Source organism: Dermacentor variabilis, chromosome 9 (genome assembly GCF_050947875.1).
Source record: "Dermacentor variabilis isolate Ectoservices chromosome 9, ASM5094787v1, whole genome shotgun sequence".
In the NCBI taxonomy this organism is placed as follows: Eukaryota; Metazoa; Arthropoda; class Arachnida; order Ixodida; family Ixodidae; genus Dermacentor; species Dermacentor variabilis.
This window is the reverse complement of record NC_134576.1, coordinates 106,154,504-106,174,596: the sequence shown is the minus strand read 5'-3', so window position 1 is coordinate 106,174,596 and position 20,093 is coordinate 106,154,504. Positions and strand designations below refer to the sequence as shown.

The 20,093-nt window shown below is 44.4% G+C and overlaps 1 protein-coding gene across 1 annotated transcript; it reads right to left on the bottom strand.

The window, feature by feature from the left end:
* Nucleotides 1-321: 321 nt before the first annotated feature.
* LOC142557215 (XK-related protein 6-like) lies at nt 322-20,045 on the bottom strand. The gene is made up of 5 exons (XM_075668908.1): nt 19,261-20,045; nt 17,856-18,061; nt 16,913-17,201; nt 15,473-15,704; nt 322-10,253 (listed from the first exon to the last, which is right to left on the bottom strand). Exons 1-5 carry the CDS (start codon nt 19,674-19,676, stop codon nt 9,996-9,998), a joined length of 1,401 nt encoding a protein of 466 aa, XP_075525023.1. The 5' UTR covers nt 19,677-20,045; the 3' UTR covers nt 322-9,995.
* Nucleotides 20,046-20,093: the final 48 nt, after the last annotated feature.

Below are 20,093 nucleotides of genomic sequence, written 5' to 3'. Positions count from 1 at the left end.
TTCGAAACAACCATAAAACCTAGACTTGCTCACTTGAATATAGGAATATGGAACCTTAAGGGACAGGCCGCGGCTTAAAACTGAATGCCTGGCACCTGCTGTCGTTTTGCCAGGGAGATAAGACAAGAGGTGCAGACATCTTGGTATAAACTCCTTTTTTTTTTTTTTAGAGTTTTGAAGTGTCTACATGTTAAATAAGATCAAATGTGTCACAATCTCTTTTTCTATGTGATCAAACATTATAATCACAGAAACCTATGCTATCATAAGTAAGCAGGTGCATTGTCTTATTCTTTTGTATACATAGCAAAACACAAGCCATCATTCATTAAACAGGTTTATTAATTCCTCAGCACACAATACATGTCGTTCAAAACAGCACATATAAAGTATCGTGACACAATATAAGGTACACAACAATATTAGCACGGCAAGTGTAAAGATAGTAGGAACCGATGATGATAGGAAAACAGGAAACGAAGTACAGTTCAGTTGCAAATGTACGATCAAAATGCTAAAGAAGCACAGGATTCCACTCACACAAATGTTCGCGACTCGTGAAAGAAGTCAAAGTTGGCATGTGGTTATTGAATTCAACTCAAATACCAAGCATACCCTGATGGTTTGGTGACCGAAGTCACTGTCAACATGCTGATCCTTCTTTATAAAAATCAACAGGTGTTTAAAAGAAAATGGGTGGGGGGGAGCACTGAGCAGAAATCTAAAATATGTGTGAGCCTAAGAATTAAAAAAGAGCGTGGATATATGATCAGTCTCTTTTTGGTTTGATCGCTAGCTTAGTTCGTGCCACCCCACTCCCCCTACTGAGTTAATTTTACAGAATGACTTCATGTTTTTTACAGTCTTGTGTTCTCTCTTTAATTAAATCCAGCAAGAAACCACTGGTGTGTCTAGTCGGGCACGCTTAAAAACTATGCAGCTAAACAAAGCACCATACCTCCGAATAATAAAAAGACACTGCCACTTCACTCTAAAGCAGGTACCCTGACTGGAATGTTGTGCATTATGACTACATAAGCATGTGCTAGTGTATACCAGTGCTTCATGAACCGCCTCTGAAATGCAGAGATCCGTCATACACCACTCAGACCATACTTTCTTGCTGTAACACAGCAGCCAAATGCACCTTTCAAAACTTGCAATCAACAGCTGTACAGACGTAGTGAATTGTCATTTAGGGCGCATTTTATGGAGTTCACATATGGGCGATATATGACTATGCAGACTACTGAGATATACCTGAGCAAAACAGTGACCAACGTATCTGTCTGTAAAACAACACTGCTTCACCAAATGGAATGTAATGAAATCACAGATGATGTAATAAAATAAGCAAGCATTGAAAGGAATGTCTCTTAGCTCATGTGGGTCTCTCTCACAGCACTGCTTTGAACATGCATCCCTCAGCGTCTATGGAGTAAATAATGAGCTTTGCAATCAAGCTATATTGAGCCACAAACTGTCAGCACGCTTAAATGACAATAGCTAAACATGAGCAAAGCCTTGTTGCTTTGACACGAAACATGCAACAAGGTGGACTAATAGAGAGGCGAAGGAATTGTTGTGTAAGCCAGTGAAGAGCTATTTGCTGACTAAAAGAATGTTATGCTCCACATATAACTACCACAAACTCACAATGCAAATCACATACTTCAGTAACATTATCAATATATATGTATTATGTCTACACAATATTACGAAAAAAAAGAAAAAAAAAAGATGGGCATTTGTTGCAAGCAAACTCTGTGTCTCCTCATTGCTTTCAATTTGCAAAAAAAGAAAAAAAAAGCATCAATTGTTCACATATGACTAGAAGAACAAAGTTTGTTAGAGACCTTACTGTGTTAAATGACTGGCATGGTTACAAGCCAATAAATATTTCACAAAGAGAACAAGACACAAAGGTTCAGTGAGATACCCTTCACACGACGTCACTTAACCTCTCAACTACCAAAGGTGAGCCTTACTCGTCCTAATAATTTTTTGCAGCATCTGCCAGGACTAGTCTGAGTCAGTATCATAATCCATTACAGATTTTTTAATGCAGGCAATGAGGCAAGTTCCTGCATCCTATTCTGATACCATTTTAGAACTCTCTCTTTTGCCTCTAAGAGGGAAACAGGTGAAACATTGTGGCAGTTATGTCAGAACTAATGAAAATCGTTGCTATTGGATAACCTAATCATCTAGCCTTTGGACGGCTTTGTGCTAGATAACAGAAAGCCAGTGGCTTTTGATAGCAGGGTACCAACAAGGTTTTTGAGAAAGAAGTCTTGTATTTTCAAATTTTCACAGGAAATATTGCTCACAAATAGAGGCATGATGTGTGCATTTTTAATCTACCACAAGTTTTATACTCAGATTTGCAATAAGGAAAATTGTCATTTTCAAAAAACGTTATGTTCATGATCTCTGAGTGGTCGAAAAATTTAATTGAAATTATTTTTCAAGAACTTTATCAAAACCTACAAATTGGTTCCGCATGAAGCATAAGCTACGACAGCAAGTGCCAGAAGACTGTCAATGAGAAATAAATATTCAGGTGGAGAAACTTCTCCAAGTGGCACCGACACAAATAGGCGACCAGGTAACATCACATGAACAAGTGAAAAAGGAAGTGATCATGGAGGGAAAACAGTGATGAAGGGATATTCACTGGAGCAGAACGAAAGTTTGCAGCGGTGGGCTCAGTTGCCATGGCAACCATGCAAATGGGAAGATTTAGCCTAGGATGCCAAGGCGCACCAGGTTACAAACTGCCTTGAGCTTCTGCAACATGATGAAACTGCGTCCAAGATGGTAAGCACCAACTAGCTCACTAGTGAGTGTTAACTAAAGTCCTCTGGTGCATCCTTTATTTGTGCACATTCCAGATGTGCTGCGCCTCCACATAATAGCAAGTAACTAAGCCTAACAGTATATGTTATGCAGCACCATCTGGCATCCGCATCCTAAGTGCCCTGCGCATAACCCTAATGAGCAACGAACTACTAACACACCAGTATATATGTGGTAACCAGCACCTTATGGTGTGTTGTTTTCATGCGTCCTCATCCTATGTGTGCTGAGCTTATAGATAATGAAATACCCTGTCCCCTCAGAACTACATATGCGGTAGTACACAGGACCACAAAAGATACATGTTTAATTCTGTGTTTGAATGCATGAAGATGGCTTGAGCCCTTCAACTAGCGCACTCCCTAGGTATTGCCCACTATACCACCAACCTCTTTCTAACCTTTAAGCTAACTATTCAACCATTGCTATCTCTTCACATCATGTAACACTTGAGCAAAACGAAATTCTCGCAAATAAATTTTTAGCAAGGACTGAGCCCTACAGCCATATTTCTTAGTGCAATGCAAAAAAAGTATGCAAGAACAAACTTCTTTTGCATGTGCCAGAATCACAAGTGGGATACAAATATATAAAAAAAAAGGAGGAATCTAATTTAACTCTGTTGCTAAGTCTCTATAGCTGTCCCTTTGACAGCTGTCAGTACAATCACATTTTACAGCTAGGAGAATAAGGAAGCCAGGTGGCTCCAGAACAACTTATGCACTTTTTGTGACACTGTCATGACAAACCAAGTTTGGCACACTCTAAACAGTAATGGCTCCTCACAGTTAAGCGGTAAACACCCTAACAAGTGACGCTTTAGACATGATCACTCAGCATGTTAACTCTTGGCTACAAAGTGTGAGCCAGCTATGCAGTACCCAATCATTCTTAAACTAGTCAAGCAGCAACACTGATTGACAAATTTGTATGCAATGCACAAACTACAAACCCTGAAGATATATTGTTAATTAGCTAAAGTGAAATGTGGCTGTTGATGTATGAGTCATTGCTGTGTAAGGTGTTCTCTTCTGTCATCCTTTAGTGTAGCAACATCTTGCACTCAGAAACTGTTACCGTGCTAACGGCATACATACCACATAAACAATAAAATCCAATTACCTACTTTAGCATGACTTTGTCCTGTAGGCCTTCTTGGCAGTGACTGAGAGCAGGATGTCAAAAAATAGGATTTTACCCTTTGAAGCTTACTAAGTTGAGTCTGACAAAAGATGAGAAACATGCAAAAAAAAAAAACACACATCACCCATGCTATCCCAGATTCAACAGAAAACAGAACGCTAGATAGATCTCGAGAATCCGTGCATGAAGGTGAAATTGACAATCCATACGTGACACCAAAGGGTCTACACATAAAACACATTAAGAGGAACATCAGTACATGTGATAAAAGTAGCACGCCACACATTTGACGTACAAATGGTAACGCTTCATAACGGCACTGAGACATACTTTTTGTCGCAAGAGCTTCCTGGCCAGAACGCCTATGACCAAGAATGGTCGTAAAGATGTGGGATAGTGGTGCAACTCCCGGTATGCGGCTGATCTAATGTTACTGAGACTTCAAGGTCTCTTGTGAGAATCTCGGAAAACCGCAAACCCATGGCTCTAGACTCATCGCCTCCATCTCAACTGCTAAACCCATGCCATGCCTTCACCTCTTACAACTTCGGCAGCTGCCCGCCTTACGTGTGGGTCCGGTTGGGAATGTCATGTGACCGTGGTGCATTATGGTAGTTGGCCGAGCCACCAAGATAGACACCGGCACTACATGCTCAAGATCTTCTTGCAATTGCAAAACATGCAAAAGAAACTGAGGCACTAAAGTGGGTTACCCACTTCCTCTGTTGACATCATCACTTATCCCCATCACATCAACCAGCGCCAGTGGGCAAAGGTAGTGCATACCCAAAGGCTACCCATACCATGTCATACCATACCATACCATACCATACCATACCATACCATACCATACCATACCATACGAAGCAACAATAATTGCACTTTTTGCATGTTGGTGGTGTTCACTGCTGTGTGCTGTAGTGTTCTGTGCCCAAGTGGGAGTTATTGCACCAGACCAAGACAGGCATGGCTGGATGTTACCTACACTGTATGGCCCACTGCACTCAAAATTACTTTATGAGCAAGCACAAAGCAGCAACCATGTTGAACATACCTTCAGCAAGGTGTCAGTGCACTTATATTACGCTATTTCATCACTGCCCAGTTATCTTTACGCAAATGAGTTCAATGTAAGTTACAGATTAAAGCGGTACACACGGTACAGACTTCTCACTGCATGGTAAACACTTCGTATGCCATAGCAGTGTGGCTGCTACACAGCATAAATAGATGCGATGCTAATGGACAATGCCGCACTGCAGATATGCCGGAAATGTGTTCTATATCGGTGCCACCGTACGTTGGTTCATGTGTAGTTTGGCTGTGAGCAACTAAGCCCAGGAAACTTTGCGACAAATAGTACACAGAAATAGGCATTAGGCATACAACCACAGCTTTTGTTTTAAATTCCACAGTAATGAGAAATAATTGATCAATGACAATCAGCATGCCATGAAAGGTGTACAACACATCTGCTATCGACAGGGAGCAATCAACAGACCCTGTCACTCAAAAATATTTGCACCAGGACACGCTAGTGCAATATGTGTGACGGCAGCTTACAAAAGGCAAGCTCACCAGCATTTATCCACAGGAATGGCAGTGGAAGGCAATGACAAGCTGGAAAGTGACACATAAGGTTCGAAAACATGGCGCATGCAAAAGTGACATGCGCTGTCTAGGATAAAAATGTTAGAGCAAGGTCAAGAAAAGGAAAAGAGAAAGCAGCCTTGGAGGTGCACCTGGTGTAGGCCGGCTAAAGAGAATAGACCCGTGCGTTCCTGTAATGCCTGTCTCAGATTATTAAAGATAGGGTACCCAAGGCAATACGGTATTACAGACCAAGCTTCCTTAGCATTTGTGCTACAATCACTGATCCAATTATATTATGTAGTAAAATGCATTGCTGTTAATCAGCATTTCGTAAGGTTGCTTGCTTATGGGCAAAATTTTTTGTTGCTGTTATTTCTAGTACTCGCCTGTTTTGCGATAGCTGCAGTATTTCATACAGGGTACTGTGGTTACCGTTAGGTTGTTGCTATTTGAGTAAAATATAACTTTGTTCATGTTTTAGGACGTGATACTATTCTGCTATTATACAGTGGTGCTTGTTATGAAAATGCTTTTGATGACACTCCTACAAGGACCCTGAGTTACACCTGCAGTATATTGTAAACAAATAAAAAAGCAGTGCACTTTGCAGCACATTTTGAGTAGGTATTTTTTTAAACTGGAGCTAGGTACAATGTCTCTAGCAAAATGTTATACATTGGGTACTGACTGACTTCAATTTTGCAGTTACAACATGGCCCTCAGGTGGTTGTTAAAAGCCAACCAGTGTGATACTATGTAAGAACTACACTGGCAATTTTCGTGTAAATTCTGATGTCTGCCAACTACTATACAGCTTGGTCAGCAAAAATTGTATAATCTCAAATTCCCTATATTTGTTAATCCAAGACAGTCATTACACAGGCATGCAACGTTCATCTGGTATGGTGAGCCCGTGGTGCAACGGTCAAATATTCTCAGATTCTGAGACAATTAATGTTTTCACACACTATAATCCACGATTAGAATCCTTGCATTTCTCCCAACAAAGCGCGTTTCGTGTTTACCACTGACCTGCTGACACTCAAAGTTTGCACCAGAATTTCACTTTGCAGCTTACATGGAGCATTTAGTGCCAGCACTTGCTTGGCTCTTCTGACAAAACAAGAAACACAACCGATCTGTGCAAATGTTACTGATTACAGAGTCATTCACAGTGAACAGCTGTTTCACCCCCTGATCCTGTTATGTCATTGAATATGTCCATTACACATGGATATCAGCGAGAAACACTTTAGCTTTACTTTGTTACATTTGAAAATTCATTACAGTGAGACTTCACTGCGGTCACACATGCATTTTTGTTAAGCATTGAAATCAAAGACCGTTAAGATCTGTAATCTCCATTCACTCCCTTTCATGATCCCGTACCAAGGAGCCAATGAAGCTAAGTGATCTCAATGGCCTTAGATTTCAATCACCACTGAAGATGAGTGCGTGATCAGGGTATCACAAACACAGGGAGAACCTGACAACCATACAATGAACACTGAACTGTTAGTGACTTCAAAAAGCCACAGCTGGCATCATGACCAGGCACCACAAACGTTTTGTTTGTCAACAAGACACACTCGAAACACAGACAGTAACACACAACGCACTAACCTCCAGTTCACAGTTCAGATTTTAGGACAATACCATTATGTGAAGGGTAGCTGCCTATTTAGGAGCAAGACCATATGCAAAAACGACCTTTTGGCTCTTAATCTACACTCTGAGCAAGTGAAGGCTAATTACCAATTTAATTGCCTAATTACCATAACTTAATCCAACATAACCACGCTAAAAGCTTAGTTTCAGAAGATATATAGGAAAAGAGTAGACACAGCACAAATGACCTTGTTCTAGAACAGCTCGCTCACAAAATATTTCGAGCAGCCTTACAAAATTGTGACATCCTTGCTATGGTGACATATGAATAAGAAGAGTACATTTTGTTCCAAATGGTAAATGAATAACACACCACACCTCTGTTTGGCGATTGCTTGGATGATTAAGGGGACATTTCGAACACCGAATGAAGCGACTCGTAACTTTCCTGCAGTTGCAAAGTAAGCTTTTCAGGCCCAACTATGATGCTGCAATATTGAAAGTCAAAGTTCACAGGTCATCAGTTGGCAATCATGCATAATCGCCAGAAATAATTACACAAGTTAGATTTGCTGGACGCTTTTTGGAATTAGGTTATCCTGTGCAAGTCCACAACTTCAAAGGAGCACCATACTTATGCACAGACTTCCACAAAAGCATTATCGGTGCATTCTGCGAGGCTTTGAACTTGGACAGATCCTTAAAATGAGCTTAACATGAGGAGTTGCAAGCTCTTTCTGCTTGCTGTGACAGCAGACGTAACTAAGGTTATGAGCAAGTGCTCAATTGTTTCTCTAACCGCACTTGCCATGTTCCGGAAGTGCATCTTTGACATCTCAAGCTTAAAAAACCTAGCCAAGTCAATGAAATCAGTCATTTCAACTTCAAATACAATATTTACACTCATAACTTACTCTAATGCTGTCATTCGACTAAGTCTGGAGCTGGACGTATGACTTTGGTAAAGAGTGGCAAAAATCTGCACTGCACGATACACATAAAAATTTGGAGAATCGGCTAGCATACAGCATGGCTGTTGCAGCTAGAACCATGCCCACTAAACCCATGCAAACTTCTGCTGTCTGTGACCACAACTCAAAGTACCATACATAATTGATGAGCACCACAAGAGTTTCCACCAGCCAAATGAAATGCCAGGATGGCTGTACATGTGAGTAGGAAACGTCAGAATGATTTTCACCTTAGTAGCTTCATCCAGCAGTCACCTCTAGCGGTAACTGTTAATGCTTTACTATATGTTTGGCCCTGCTAGCCTTGCAGACAACATACACCGTGGTATCCTTCCAGTGTCATAACTCTAGAGTCGCATAATAAAGCTCGGCCAGTTCCTTCGAAGTACAGCATGTACCAGCATCACTCACGCTTGCACATGGTTGAACAAGGATAACCCTGGATAACCCAAGGATAAGGATGTCCACTGGAAAGAGAGAATCCTGCCTCTGTTACTTAAACACTTGCCACCTTGGAACTAACCCTGTCACACATATCACAGGTACTAATACAAACAGATAAGTTCACAATAGTTAAATAAGGTGTTCTCAGTGGGATTCTTTCAAGGAGATTATTTGAGCTCATGCTAGCCCATGACTTGGAAACAAATGAGTGGCTACAAGAAATTCTCTAGAAAACCAAATTCAACCAGGTTTTTCAACAAAATATCATTGCGGATTCTAAATGCTACTAACACCCAAGTAAAGCTTCTTCATGGCCTAGTGCGTGCAACAGTGTGGAAGACATACTTGCAACATAAAGTACATCAAGAAATAGACGTAAATCACATAAGAGGGTTATCCTCTCATGTGACTTGTGCCTATCTTTTTGGGTATATTCTGTTACAATTACCAACACCCTGTTGTTAAAACACACAGAATCCTTCTTTCCGCAAATGAAAGAGCACCATGTTTGCCCCATTATGATGGCTTTGGACACCACAAGAGGCATGTCAGGTGTACAAGCTTTCATAACAGTACTGATCAACTCAATTCCCCATAAGCCAACAAACCAACATAACCTGCCAACTTTCGGCACACACATGACCAAACTTTCCCATAACCAAACTGGTTGAGCAGTCTCACAAGTCGTGTGCAGTGCTTCTAAAGTTTCCCAACTACCTGCAACAACCCTACAACTTAACAGTTGAGCGCAGTTCTAAGTTTATTCATGACAGTCTAGCCAATCTGACACAATTCTTTTCACTATATCACTTTCAGTGGCTGAAATTATGCAATAAAGCTGGCTTGAAGTTTGAGCCATGCTTGCAAGACTGTGAGACAACTGCACAACGTATATACTAACTTGAGAGTCATGTAATGACGACAAAGGCGTTGCAGGTGTCGTTACCCTTCTGTGCTAGCAACCTTCAAGCCTCACTTTTCTCAGCTCTATGTCTAGTCTTGAGTTATATGCGCAGTATAAATTATCAGTGGCCTATCGATTCACAAACCATTACTAACTGCAACCGTGCCAGCCTCCTTCAAAAGTGCAGTCAATAATCTCACTGTCAAATGTCAACAGATCCTGCTCAAGGAAGCCATGTTCTTTCGTAACCTCTCGCCTGTTTCATGAGGCTTTCTTTAACCTGCATCTCACTTGACAGGCAAGTCAACAACTTCTGCTCCGCAGTCCACATCACACTTTGTGCCGTTGCGATTTCAGAGCACGTCTGCAAAGTTCTTTCTCACTTGACTGGACTCCCAAACTCGTGAATCGTGTGGCAAGTATGCAGGCATTACAGAGCCATCACCTCCTCCTCCGGAGGTCTCGGCCACGTGTCAGACGGCCGTTACTTTGAAGCCCACAACGGAGCACGGCGAGTCACCGCTCTCGTAGAAGGACGCCTCCGACGACTCCCCGTTGGGAGCGACGTCAGCGAGAAGGACACGGGGCGGCGACCTGTGCTCCGCACTTGGCGTGTCCGCCGGCGAGTCCTCCAGCCCATCGGACGTGTAACCGCAGCGGGTGTTCACGTCTCGCATCTCGGGCTGCACGATGCTGGAAGCGTTTGGGTGCAGCAGGAGGTAGTAAATGACCTGCAATGAAAGAAGGCCAAGAGATCAAACTTATTAAGATTATTATTAGGATCAGTACATCGTCCTGTGTTCTTTTGCTTGCACCCATCGTAAATGCTGCTGTTCAAGATGGAAGTCTGAGGGAACAAGGAACACGATGACAGAGCAGTTGAGATGTACTGCCACTGAGCAAGGGGTTGTTCAGTTTAACTACAATCTCCCATATGTTTACAATGCCTGCCCAGTTGCCTGCAATGCGTGGGAGCTTGTGGTCCTCTGTAGCAGCGTCACGTTCCCAGGCGTTTGATGAAACCAGTCGCTGCTTGAGCATAGAAAACTTTGGCCATGCACTATTGCCACTCTGTAGCCATTCCTTTGCTTCTGCGTGACATATGGTGATGAAATAATGCTGATGTGACACTAACCATGCCCCATAAACTATGACTAACTAATGGGAAACAGGTGCCCTTTAACCCTTTCGAGGGTCAACGACGTAAATACACGGTGCTGCAAACAAGCCCAAAATGGTCGATGCCGTATATTTATGGCACCACCCCACATAGCACCGTCTGCCGCTATGTGGGAATACAGGGAATTTCTTTTCCCGCGCCTCCCTCTCTCGGTTTTCGTCGCATGGTTTGTATTAGAGCTAGTTTGCTCCGGCACATCTATATACTACAGCTCGTGCGGTGGCGAGCGGGCGGCGGTTTGGGTTTTGTTTCACGGGCGGTTTCGGCTTCTTGCGCTGGCAGAACTGATGGCTATCTCGTTACTAATCGCTCAAAGGGCGACCGCCTGTTTCTCGCTCGTTTAGGGCTCACAGGAAGGATGCCGCCGTGCATGCGTTTCGTTTTTTTTTTTTCTTTTTTGGAGACATGCTAAAGCTAATTGCCCCTGGCTGGTGATAAGATGAAGATTAGCAGAAGTTTGTCACATGTTTTGCTTTTAAAAGGGCACACAACCACACAGTTTTCTTGAGTGCACTCACCTACTTAGTTCGATTACGCTATGGACGTAAATATTAGTGTAAGAGCAGGAACATTTGAGAGTTGCGAAATATTCTTGTGTGAGCATTTCCTAAGCCTTGAACTATGTGTATAACAATGCATCAAATTTTTTACTCTTATAAGTTTATTTCCTTTTTTTATTGTTGTTATTCATTAATAAACAGTACATATATAACAACACAAAATATTTTTTTCTCATTTTACGGTCACCCTAGAAAAATTACGGTAATTTTTTCTTAGAAATAGCTCCCTCAGAAGAATTGGAACCTGCAATAAAAAAAAAATCGACCCTGGGTGGTTGCATATGGCGAAAAAATTGACCCTCACTCACGAGGATCGAACGGGAATCAAACAAGGATCAGAAAGGCAGCACTTTGGGTCTTGAACAACACGCCACCTTGCGCCATATGGTGCTGGAGTGCAGGAATAATCGAGAAGCACCACCGTCATGATCACCACCAGGTGAAAACATGCAGAAAGAAGCAGATTCAGAGGAAGAATCGGAAGACCAGTGCGAGGCTCTGCTGGTGACGCAAGACCCTGACAGCCAGCTGCGGTTGGTGAACAGGACTCGGGCGGCGGCAGCGAGCCACGGCTACCTGGACTGAGGAGGCCACCAACCTATGGGCTCAAGAAGCCTGGTCTAACAATAAAGTTTATTTCTCTCTCTCTCAGAGGGTTAACTCTTTCAAGGTCAATGACGTAAATATACGGCACTGCAAACAAATCCAAAATGGTCGATGCTGTTGTTGATGATGATGTTGATGTTGTTCTGTCTTCATGCTCATACGACATCATCTTGGGGTGGGACTTCCTTTCCGATCACAAGGCTGTCATTGACTGTTCTCGCGCCGAAGTAGAATTTTTGCCGCTTCCTGACGTCCAACTTGATGATGCTGATGATTCCGGAGCCAAGCCGCTCGTTGCTGACGACACTACAATAACTCTGCACTCCTCTGTGACTGCAATTGCCTGCTCCAACGATGTTACAAATGCCACTGCTCTTTTAACACCGTCGCATATTTTTGTTCGTCGACGCTGTTCTCTTCCCTTCGGTGTCATCACTGTCAAAGGGAGCTTCACTCATATGCTTATCTCCAACAGTTATGCCTTGCCACTCACTTTGCATCGCGGTGAGTGCCTTGGACGTCTTGAACGCATAGACTCTATGACCATCTTCAACACCCCTCTTCATGGCACCTGCTCCGAGATTGGCTTGCCCCCTGTCTCCACTGGACGTCCTCAACAGTTCTATGGATACCAACTTGAGCCCTGCACAATGTTCCCAGCTTCTCGGCCTGCTTTGCAAGTACTTTTCTACATTTTATTGCCAACAAGCGACTTTGGGCAGCACATCGATGGTGTATCACGAGATCAATATGGGCCCTCACGCTCTGCTGCGCTAGTGACCTTATGGCGTGTCACCCACAGAGTGCCGCGCTATTGAAGACCAAGTCAGCGTTATGCTTCAGCGCGGAGTTGTTCAACCTCCTAACAGACCCTGGGCATCCCCTGTAGTCCTTGTGAAAAAAAAAAGGATGGGTCCATCTGGTTTTGCGCAGACTATCGGCATCTTAACAAGATAATGCGCAGAGACATATATCCTTTGCTGCGCAATGACGGTGCCCTCGATTTTTTGTAAGGCACGAAGTACTTTTCCTGATTCAACTCACGTTCCGACTATGGGCAAGTGCCCATGGCTCCAACCGATTGGCCAAATACAGCTTTTGTAACACCAGACGGCTTCTATGAATTTAAAGTTATGCCGTTTGGTCTTTGCAATGCTCCTGATACTTTTGAACTGATGATGGACAGTCTCCTCCGTAGTCTAATATGGAAGACATGCTTATATTACCTTGATGGCATGGTTGTCTTTTCCCCAGACTATATATTTGAAATCACCATAAAACGCTACGTAAACAGCCAGAGGTTCATTGCTATAGGCTATATATTGAAAAACAGAAAAAGAATGTCGCCGACTACCATCTCCTCTTAGAGACCCTCTTTTTTGGCATCACCAGGCAGTCACTGAAAATAATATACAGGAGGTTAACGTGAAACGGCGTGAGTACTCCTGCACCGTGCTAAGATATCTAAGCATGTAATAAAGCTCTACCTGTTGATCAGCCGGTCTGTGCAGCTGTTGTTCTAATAGCACTAGAGGTGCATAGAGAGCAGGCTAATTTCAAAGACGCACTGCGCATACTGATATGGAAACATGATGGATTGCTGGAACGTTCAGCAACAATCTTGGTGTTTGCCCCTTCAAAGTAGTACTGTATTTACTAACGTAATGAATGCACCCCCAAATTTTTTTTCCTCGCGTAATGAATGCACCCACAACTTTGCTACTGCGCAGACCCACAGTCGCACGGCTGTGCTGTACTTTTTCAGAGGGACTACAATCTTTGACTCCTGCACATGTGTTTAAAGCAAGTGCATTTAATGCTTAACGCATCCTTTCCGCCAGTGCTGGCGTAAAGGTACCTCGCAGATTTGAGAGAGAAAAAAGATGCAACTGGCTCTCCACAACATACACAGTTTACGTACTTTACGCTGGCGTAATAGGAAAGCGTGTGTGCGCATGGGAGAGTCTAAGTGAAGAAAGGTGTTCCGTGAAGGGCGGCCGGCACTTGAACGGCATAGTGGTCATAGTCGGGTGTAGTGTCAAATTCGCGTGTCTGTGGCTCGCTTTTCTGCCTACCTTGGGTTTCATGTGTGTGATGAACCTTCAGTCAAGTTATATGCCTGCTGCGGGACATAGAGTTTATCTGCTCTCAAAACGGAAATGCTGGTCGGAAGTCGATAAACTTTGACAAACCGATGAGCAGGACAGTCGAGGAAAGAGACACACACAGCGTGCTTGTCAAAACACGTGCACGCTTCAACATGGTGCTTGCGATAACAGTAGACGGCCAGAAGCGGCTGCAAGGATGAGCTGATGCAAGATCGGAGATTGCCATTCAGAGCGTGCATCCAGCTTCGCCGTGCACGCTTAGCCTAGGCCACGCCGACTTAGTGCAGCTGACGTGTTCGCATTATACTCTAAGGCAGAACCACAATGCGGATGAAGCAGCCAGCGAGCTGAACAGCAGGTCTGGTGGTTTCGATGCTGAGTGAATTTACAGTTGGCAAATGGTATACGTGCATTTTTACTGCAAAGATAAGTTATCTTATGGATGTTCCAAATCATTACCATCTTACTTTTCAATTTCTGCTGTTAAAAAATGTATCTATGAAATTTACTCTACATAATGAACGCACGTCTCGACTTTGCTTCAGTAAATTGGAAAAAAAGAATGCGTGCATTATGCGGGTATATATGGTATGCATTTTAATTTGAAACTATAAACAAGTCGTTACGTTAGGGAAGACTGATATGCAACACTTCTGCAGTAGCAAACAAGTCGGTATTGCTGCAAGCAGAGGCTTGGTGTGACAGAAAATCCATGAATGTTCAAAATGGCGGCAGGGGTAAAGGCAGCGCCACATTGAATTACCAACGCCGACTTCCCACAATGTCACAAGTTTTGATGCCGCCTAATCAAGCTAGCACTAGCTCTCTATCAATAAAAGAGAATAACAGAGACTCAACATAGCAAGATCTCTACGTTTCCTGTACACTAAAGGAAAAGATATGGTAAAATTTCGTGAATTCTGTCACATTAATGTTAATGACACAATGGTTTATGCACAAGATAAAGAAAAGGAAAAAGTCTGGCCTTCATGATATAGTGCCGACAGAGTAATCTACCAGTCTAAACCAAATGCACGTTCTTGTTTAGCTGCCCTTTAGCAGAAGCTCCCTTATAGACAACACCTCTTCCCCAAATGAAACTCAAGTTTGTTAGTGCAAACATGAAACTAGTAGGCATGATAACAATGAACCACAACAACATGTGAATACTAAGGCCCAAAATAACGCTAACATAACCTTTGTAAATCGTACAAGTTCTTGGATAAAGGAAAACGAATCAAAACTTGGCTGACTAAAGTTATTTATAGCTTGCAGGAGAAAGAAAGAGAACTTCCAAGGGTCAGTTCAAACAAAAACAAGACAAATGCTTGTCCCGTTCCTTCTCTTCTATGACAATTTTCACATTTTGTGGTGAAAAAACATCAATGTCACTGCAGTGCATCAAATAGCCCTGCAGGAAACTTTTTCTGGCAATGCTCCACATGAATATGGAGCTGTGCAACCAAGACAACTACGAACAAGCTGACAGGGCTTACCAGGAAGACCATGCCCATGCAGAAGCTGCAGAAGCTGCCCAGGAGCGCAACCGTCTCGTACCAGTGGCTGCCCTGCTTGTAGTGGTACCACAGCCCGAGCAGCAGGGCGTTCTCACCAAAGGTGAAGGCATAAAAGAAGGCGTAACGGAACCGGCGGTTGCCAGGCGCCAGGTCAACAAAGCAAAAGATGTACACGGCTGCCAGCACTGCCTTGAAGCACAGCTTGTCACTCCTAATGGCGGCATCGACAGAGAGAGAATAAAAAAAGAAAGAAGGTTCACGAGTTACTGCCATGCCCTGCTAGTCATGTGAGCTCTGGTAATTCTATACTTGGACCGTATGGCCGCCGGCACTTTTCGCACTACCGGTGGGAGATGGGGACATCGAGCTGATTCGTTGTGGCATACAATGAAAGAAACAACCTTAGTGACGTGTTGTGACTGTATCTTGCCCACCGGCGATCACCCAGAGTTAACCGGTGGTGCAAAAAGGACCAGCAACCATTCCATGTGCTCCTATTACCATGTTTGAGTCTCTGAGCACTGTACATGAGAGGATGAGCGCTTGCAAAACAAGAGTATGCAGCCTTGCCTAAGGATGAATGCAAGTGCCTATGGCCTTGACTTAGCGCATAATTTAGCACTTTTTCGTAGCCTGTCTAGCATGAGCAATTTTTTATCAAGACGTTGGCTACAGACAGACGTAACTGCCTCATTACTGACATGTTGGGTGCTATGTATGGGTACAAATGCTTCTGCATATACCGTAAATACTCATGTAAGGGCCGCACTCTTTTCTAGAATCTTGGCTGGGAGTGGTCCTTACACGAATCAGTGCTGACCCAAGCAGGACTTCCTCTTCTAGAGGTGAAATGCAACCAGTCTGATTGGAAACACTGCAAACACAGCCGAGGCAACACACCACACAAAGAAATAATGGTGCGGCAGCGCCGGCCTGAGCGGTGCCAACGGAAAAGCAGCTAGCGTCATCTGGCGGTAACGGAACCAACTTCGCTTTCTGGCGGGAAGTTTTGAATTTTTTCCAAAAATTTTGTCCTCCAAAGTAGGGGTGCAGCCCTTACACGAGTATATACGGGAACTGCATGACAGCGTGAACTCTATGTTTTGTGAGGTGCATCCAAATGTACTACTGTGAACAAATTAAATACCAATCAAAAAGTGCTAAACACATCCCTTTCCAAATAACGTGAGTTAAAGAAAGCAACTCTGTTCTACTACTATCAGGTCAACAAAGAAGGGGTAGTCGCCAAGCTAAGTTTACAAGCTGTAATCGTAATGCACAACATCCAACAAATTGGCAAAAGTGAAAAGGAAAAAAAAAAGTGTTTGTTAAACCTGGCACTAGCTTGCTCGCTTTTCATTTGTTTACAAGAGCACAAGGTTGTGCCGTCTGCAAGCAGTGAAGACCCCAGCTCCTCACCTGCTGTCATACTGGCCTATGCGCACAAACTTGATGAGCCAGGAATACATGAGCAGCCAGCGAACACCACAGACGATGAAGAGCACCCAGTGGAAGACCGACGAGAATAGGGTGAGGGCTGTCAGCCGGGGCATGAGCACCATCAGACGCCAGCAGTAGCAGACCAGCGTGCCTAGCCAGGAGACATTGGGCGAGTCCTCAAGCGAGAAGCGCAGCGTCCGTACGTAAGCCACCAGCGCCCAGGCCACCGATGCCGTGCCAACCGCCACCGACACCGCCTGCGCCAGCACTGAGAAGCACAAGAAGTGGTCACCAATGAACATGCCAGTGATGGCCAGCTAGATGTGCCTGATGGTCCGCCAAGAAAAGAATCACTGTGTTGACAAGTCGCATCAAACACGGGGGTCACACAAATCCTGGGGATGCAAGAAATTATTTTCCATACAGCCTGTGGCTGATACTAGTTACGTTTATAACTAATGATCTTGGCCAGACACCTTTGCAGAAACATTGCACTTGGTTGCACTAGTGCAACCAAGCTTTCACATAAATGGAAAGAAAATATAATTTTCAAGAGTGGAGCCATTAGCGTGTGTTCTAATTGAACAACTGGTGTTCTTTGATTATACAGTTCTGTACTATCCATAAACAGTCCATGGCTGTTGCGCTGACAGAAAGGCACGTCATAGTCACATGAGCTAACTGTAGGGGACCGTCCGAGGTTCCACCAGAAATCATTCCACTGGCATGGGGATTAGCATGATCTCCAAGATAATGCAATCTCAGAGGCTACAGTATTAGTCTTAGGCAAGTAAAGTGCCAGGTTGGTTTCTAGTACGTTTTGCAGCAAACTACATGCTGACATGTTGGTCCTGTCTCAAACGTGACACTGATAGCACCGACAGTGGTAGCTTGCCGTGGCAGCAGAGGCGTCGACACTCACCCAGTGACCGCAAATGATCTGGCGTGGTGGTGAGAACGTAGACTTGCAGCATTAGCTGTGGCACCGACTCGAGGAAGGACTCCACCAGACGCAGTATGGAGGCATCGTTGTCCTCCCACAACATAAGCTGGTAGTAGATGCGACGGTCTGTCTTTGTGCGTGACTTATTTTGGCTCTTGATGCCGAAGATCAGTGCACTCAGGTACCTGCAATAGGATGAGAAAATGAGGTGCTTCTTTAACAGCTCACAAAGGTCTAATAGGAATGAACAAGTTGCCTCCAGAGTTCTGTAACCTGTAGCTTAACACAGAGCATTGCAATGGTGACCAAGTCTAACAAGTGGTACACTTAACTTGCCCCTTGAGTGGACACTAATGATAAACACTAAATCAGCTTACGCTGGCAGATAACCATCTAAAAACGTTCTGCATTTCTTTAAATGAAAAACATTGCCTATTAGCATAAAATGTGAAGGCCAAAAGCAGATAGCACAGTGCCCACGACATTATGGTGATGACACAGATTTCGTGGTACCTTTGTGTAAATAGGGCCATTTCTTCCAGGAAGAGAAAAGACAGTATTTTAGTTTATTTCTTAATTCAAGGTAAACCTTCTCAATTTCTTTATCGTTAGGTATTCTCGTCCTGACACAACCGACATCTTCCCCATTGGGGGAAGCTGGTGCGAGACTCTGCCGTCGCCACTCACCTTTCACTTTTCTATCCTCTCTGACATTGAGACAGAGGGGATAGAAAGACGACAGTCGTGTACAGTTCTATAGGTACAATCAAACAATCTAGCCTAACAAGTGACCGTTATTCGTGGAACTAAAAAGTGACCAACGGAGTTGCTGAACTGAAGATTTCCCTACAGTGTGCCTTTTAAAAAACTGGAGTTTTTTTTTTTTCATATCTTGCGCAAGAATAGAGAACTCGTTGAGAGCAACTGCCGATGCAGTGCAACACTGTGACTGCAGTTCTGCATAGTTGTCGTTGCGCCAGTAGTGTGAACAACTCAAGCACGCGTTCTCTATAACCGCAGAAGCATGCCCTACGGCTGATATGCTCTGCCTGTCGAATTATGTTACATACGTTTAACTTTTCTTAAAGGCTAATACAGCTTTTGCAGCACGTGTATTGTAGTACATGTCTGTATGTTCGCGTTGGCGCTGAACCAGGCAGTGGTGGAACTTTTCACATGGACAAAGTTGTTTCCAGTTAACTACACTGCAGGGACCACGAGATACTTTCTGCCCGTCCACTCTAAACAGTGAGTAGATTAGATTGCAAGACGTGGAAATCGCGCGTGGTCAAACATCGAGAGAACGGCGCGCAAAGGGCAGCAAGAACGATGCGCGTTGTGACAGGCGCAACGATCAGGAACGCGCATGTCGAAAGGTCGTCACCTGTACACGATGGCGAGCTGGAAGACATGAAGCACAACAGCCAGCCACGTCCGCTGCCTGTACTGATTGTACTCGGGGTGGCGTGTCTGGATGAGGCACCACTTGAGACTGATCCATGTGACGATCCACGACGGCACGAGAATGAACACGAGCGTCAGCGCGAAGTAGACCAACTTGCCGTGCTGTAGATACTTGTAAGCGACCCAGGCGTCGACGAAGACGTCGCCGATCGCGGTCAGCATGGAGAAGACGAGCACCGCCTTGTCCCAGCGCGAGAAGGATAGCGACTCGGACACCGCGTCCACTTCGACGATGTCGTCCATCGTCCTGAAGCCGTCCATTCTGATCGCTGACGCTGCGGCCGGTGGCGAGTACGCACCGCCGTTCGGCGGGCTCGGCGTCGTCGCGGCCAGCATAGCGTGCCGGTCCGGTTGGTCGGGGCGGCCACTCCCGATCAAAGAATTGGGCGGCGTGCGGACGCGAGCGAACGGGTTTGTTTACCTCGCAGCCGCCACGATCTTGCGACGCGCGTCGTCGGCCAGCCAGCGGTCATCTCTCGCCGAGGAAGTGCAAGGTGAGTGTACTTCCGGTGCCGGAGACAACCTTTTGCTCCAGTTCCTTTTGCCCTCGACCGCCAGCTGATGTCGGGAGTTGCACTCGTCAAGGCCAGAGACGATAGCGTGAAACGAAAACGCGTTCCGTTGGATTTCTGAAACTTGTCCTAGCAGCAGTCGTCCAGTCGACTGCGGAGTGCTCGTGTGCTTGTCGTATTCTCGGCTCTTTCGAGTTTCGATCGGCGGCGCTCGCGATCCGCTGGTGCGTATCTACGGTAG

What these genes read in the sequence shown, in the direction of transcription:
- LOC142557215 (XM_075668908.1), bottom strand. Translation starts at nt 19,676, where the DNA reads ATGCTGGCCGCGACGACGCCGAGCCCGCCGAACGGCGGTGCGTACTCG. An exon ending in AGATCATTTGCGGTCACTGG is followed by an intron (nt 17,202 to 17,855) that starts GTGAGTGTCGAC and finishes TGTGCTTCTCAG; the next exon opens with TGCTGGCGCAGGCGGTGTCG. An exon ending in ATAGGCCAGTATGACAGCAG is followed by an intron (nt 15,705 to 16,912) that starts GTGAGGAGCTGG and finishes TGCCGCCATTAG; the next exon opens with GAGTGACAAGCTGTGCTTCA.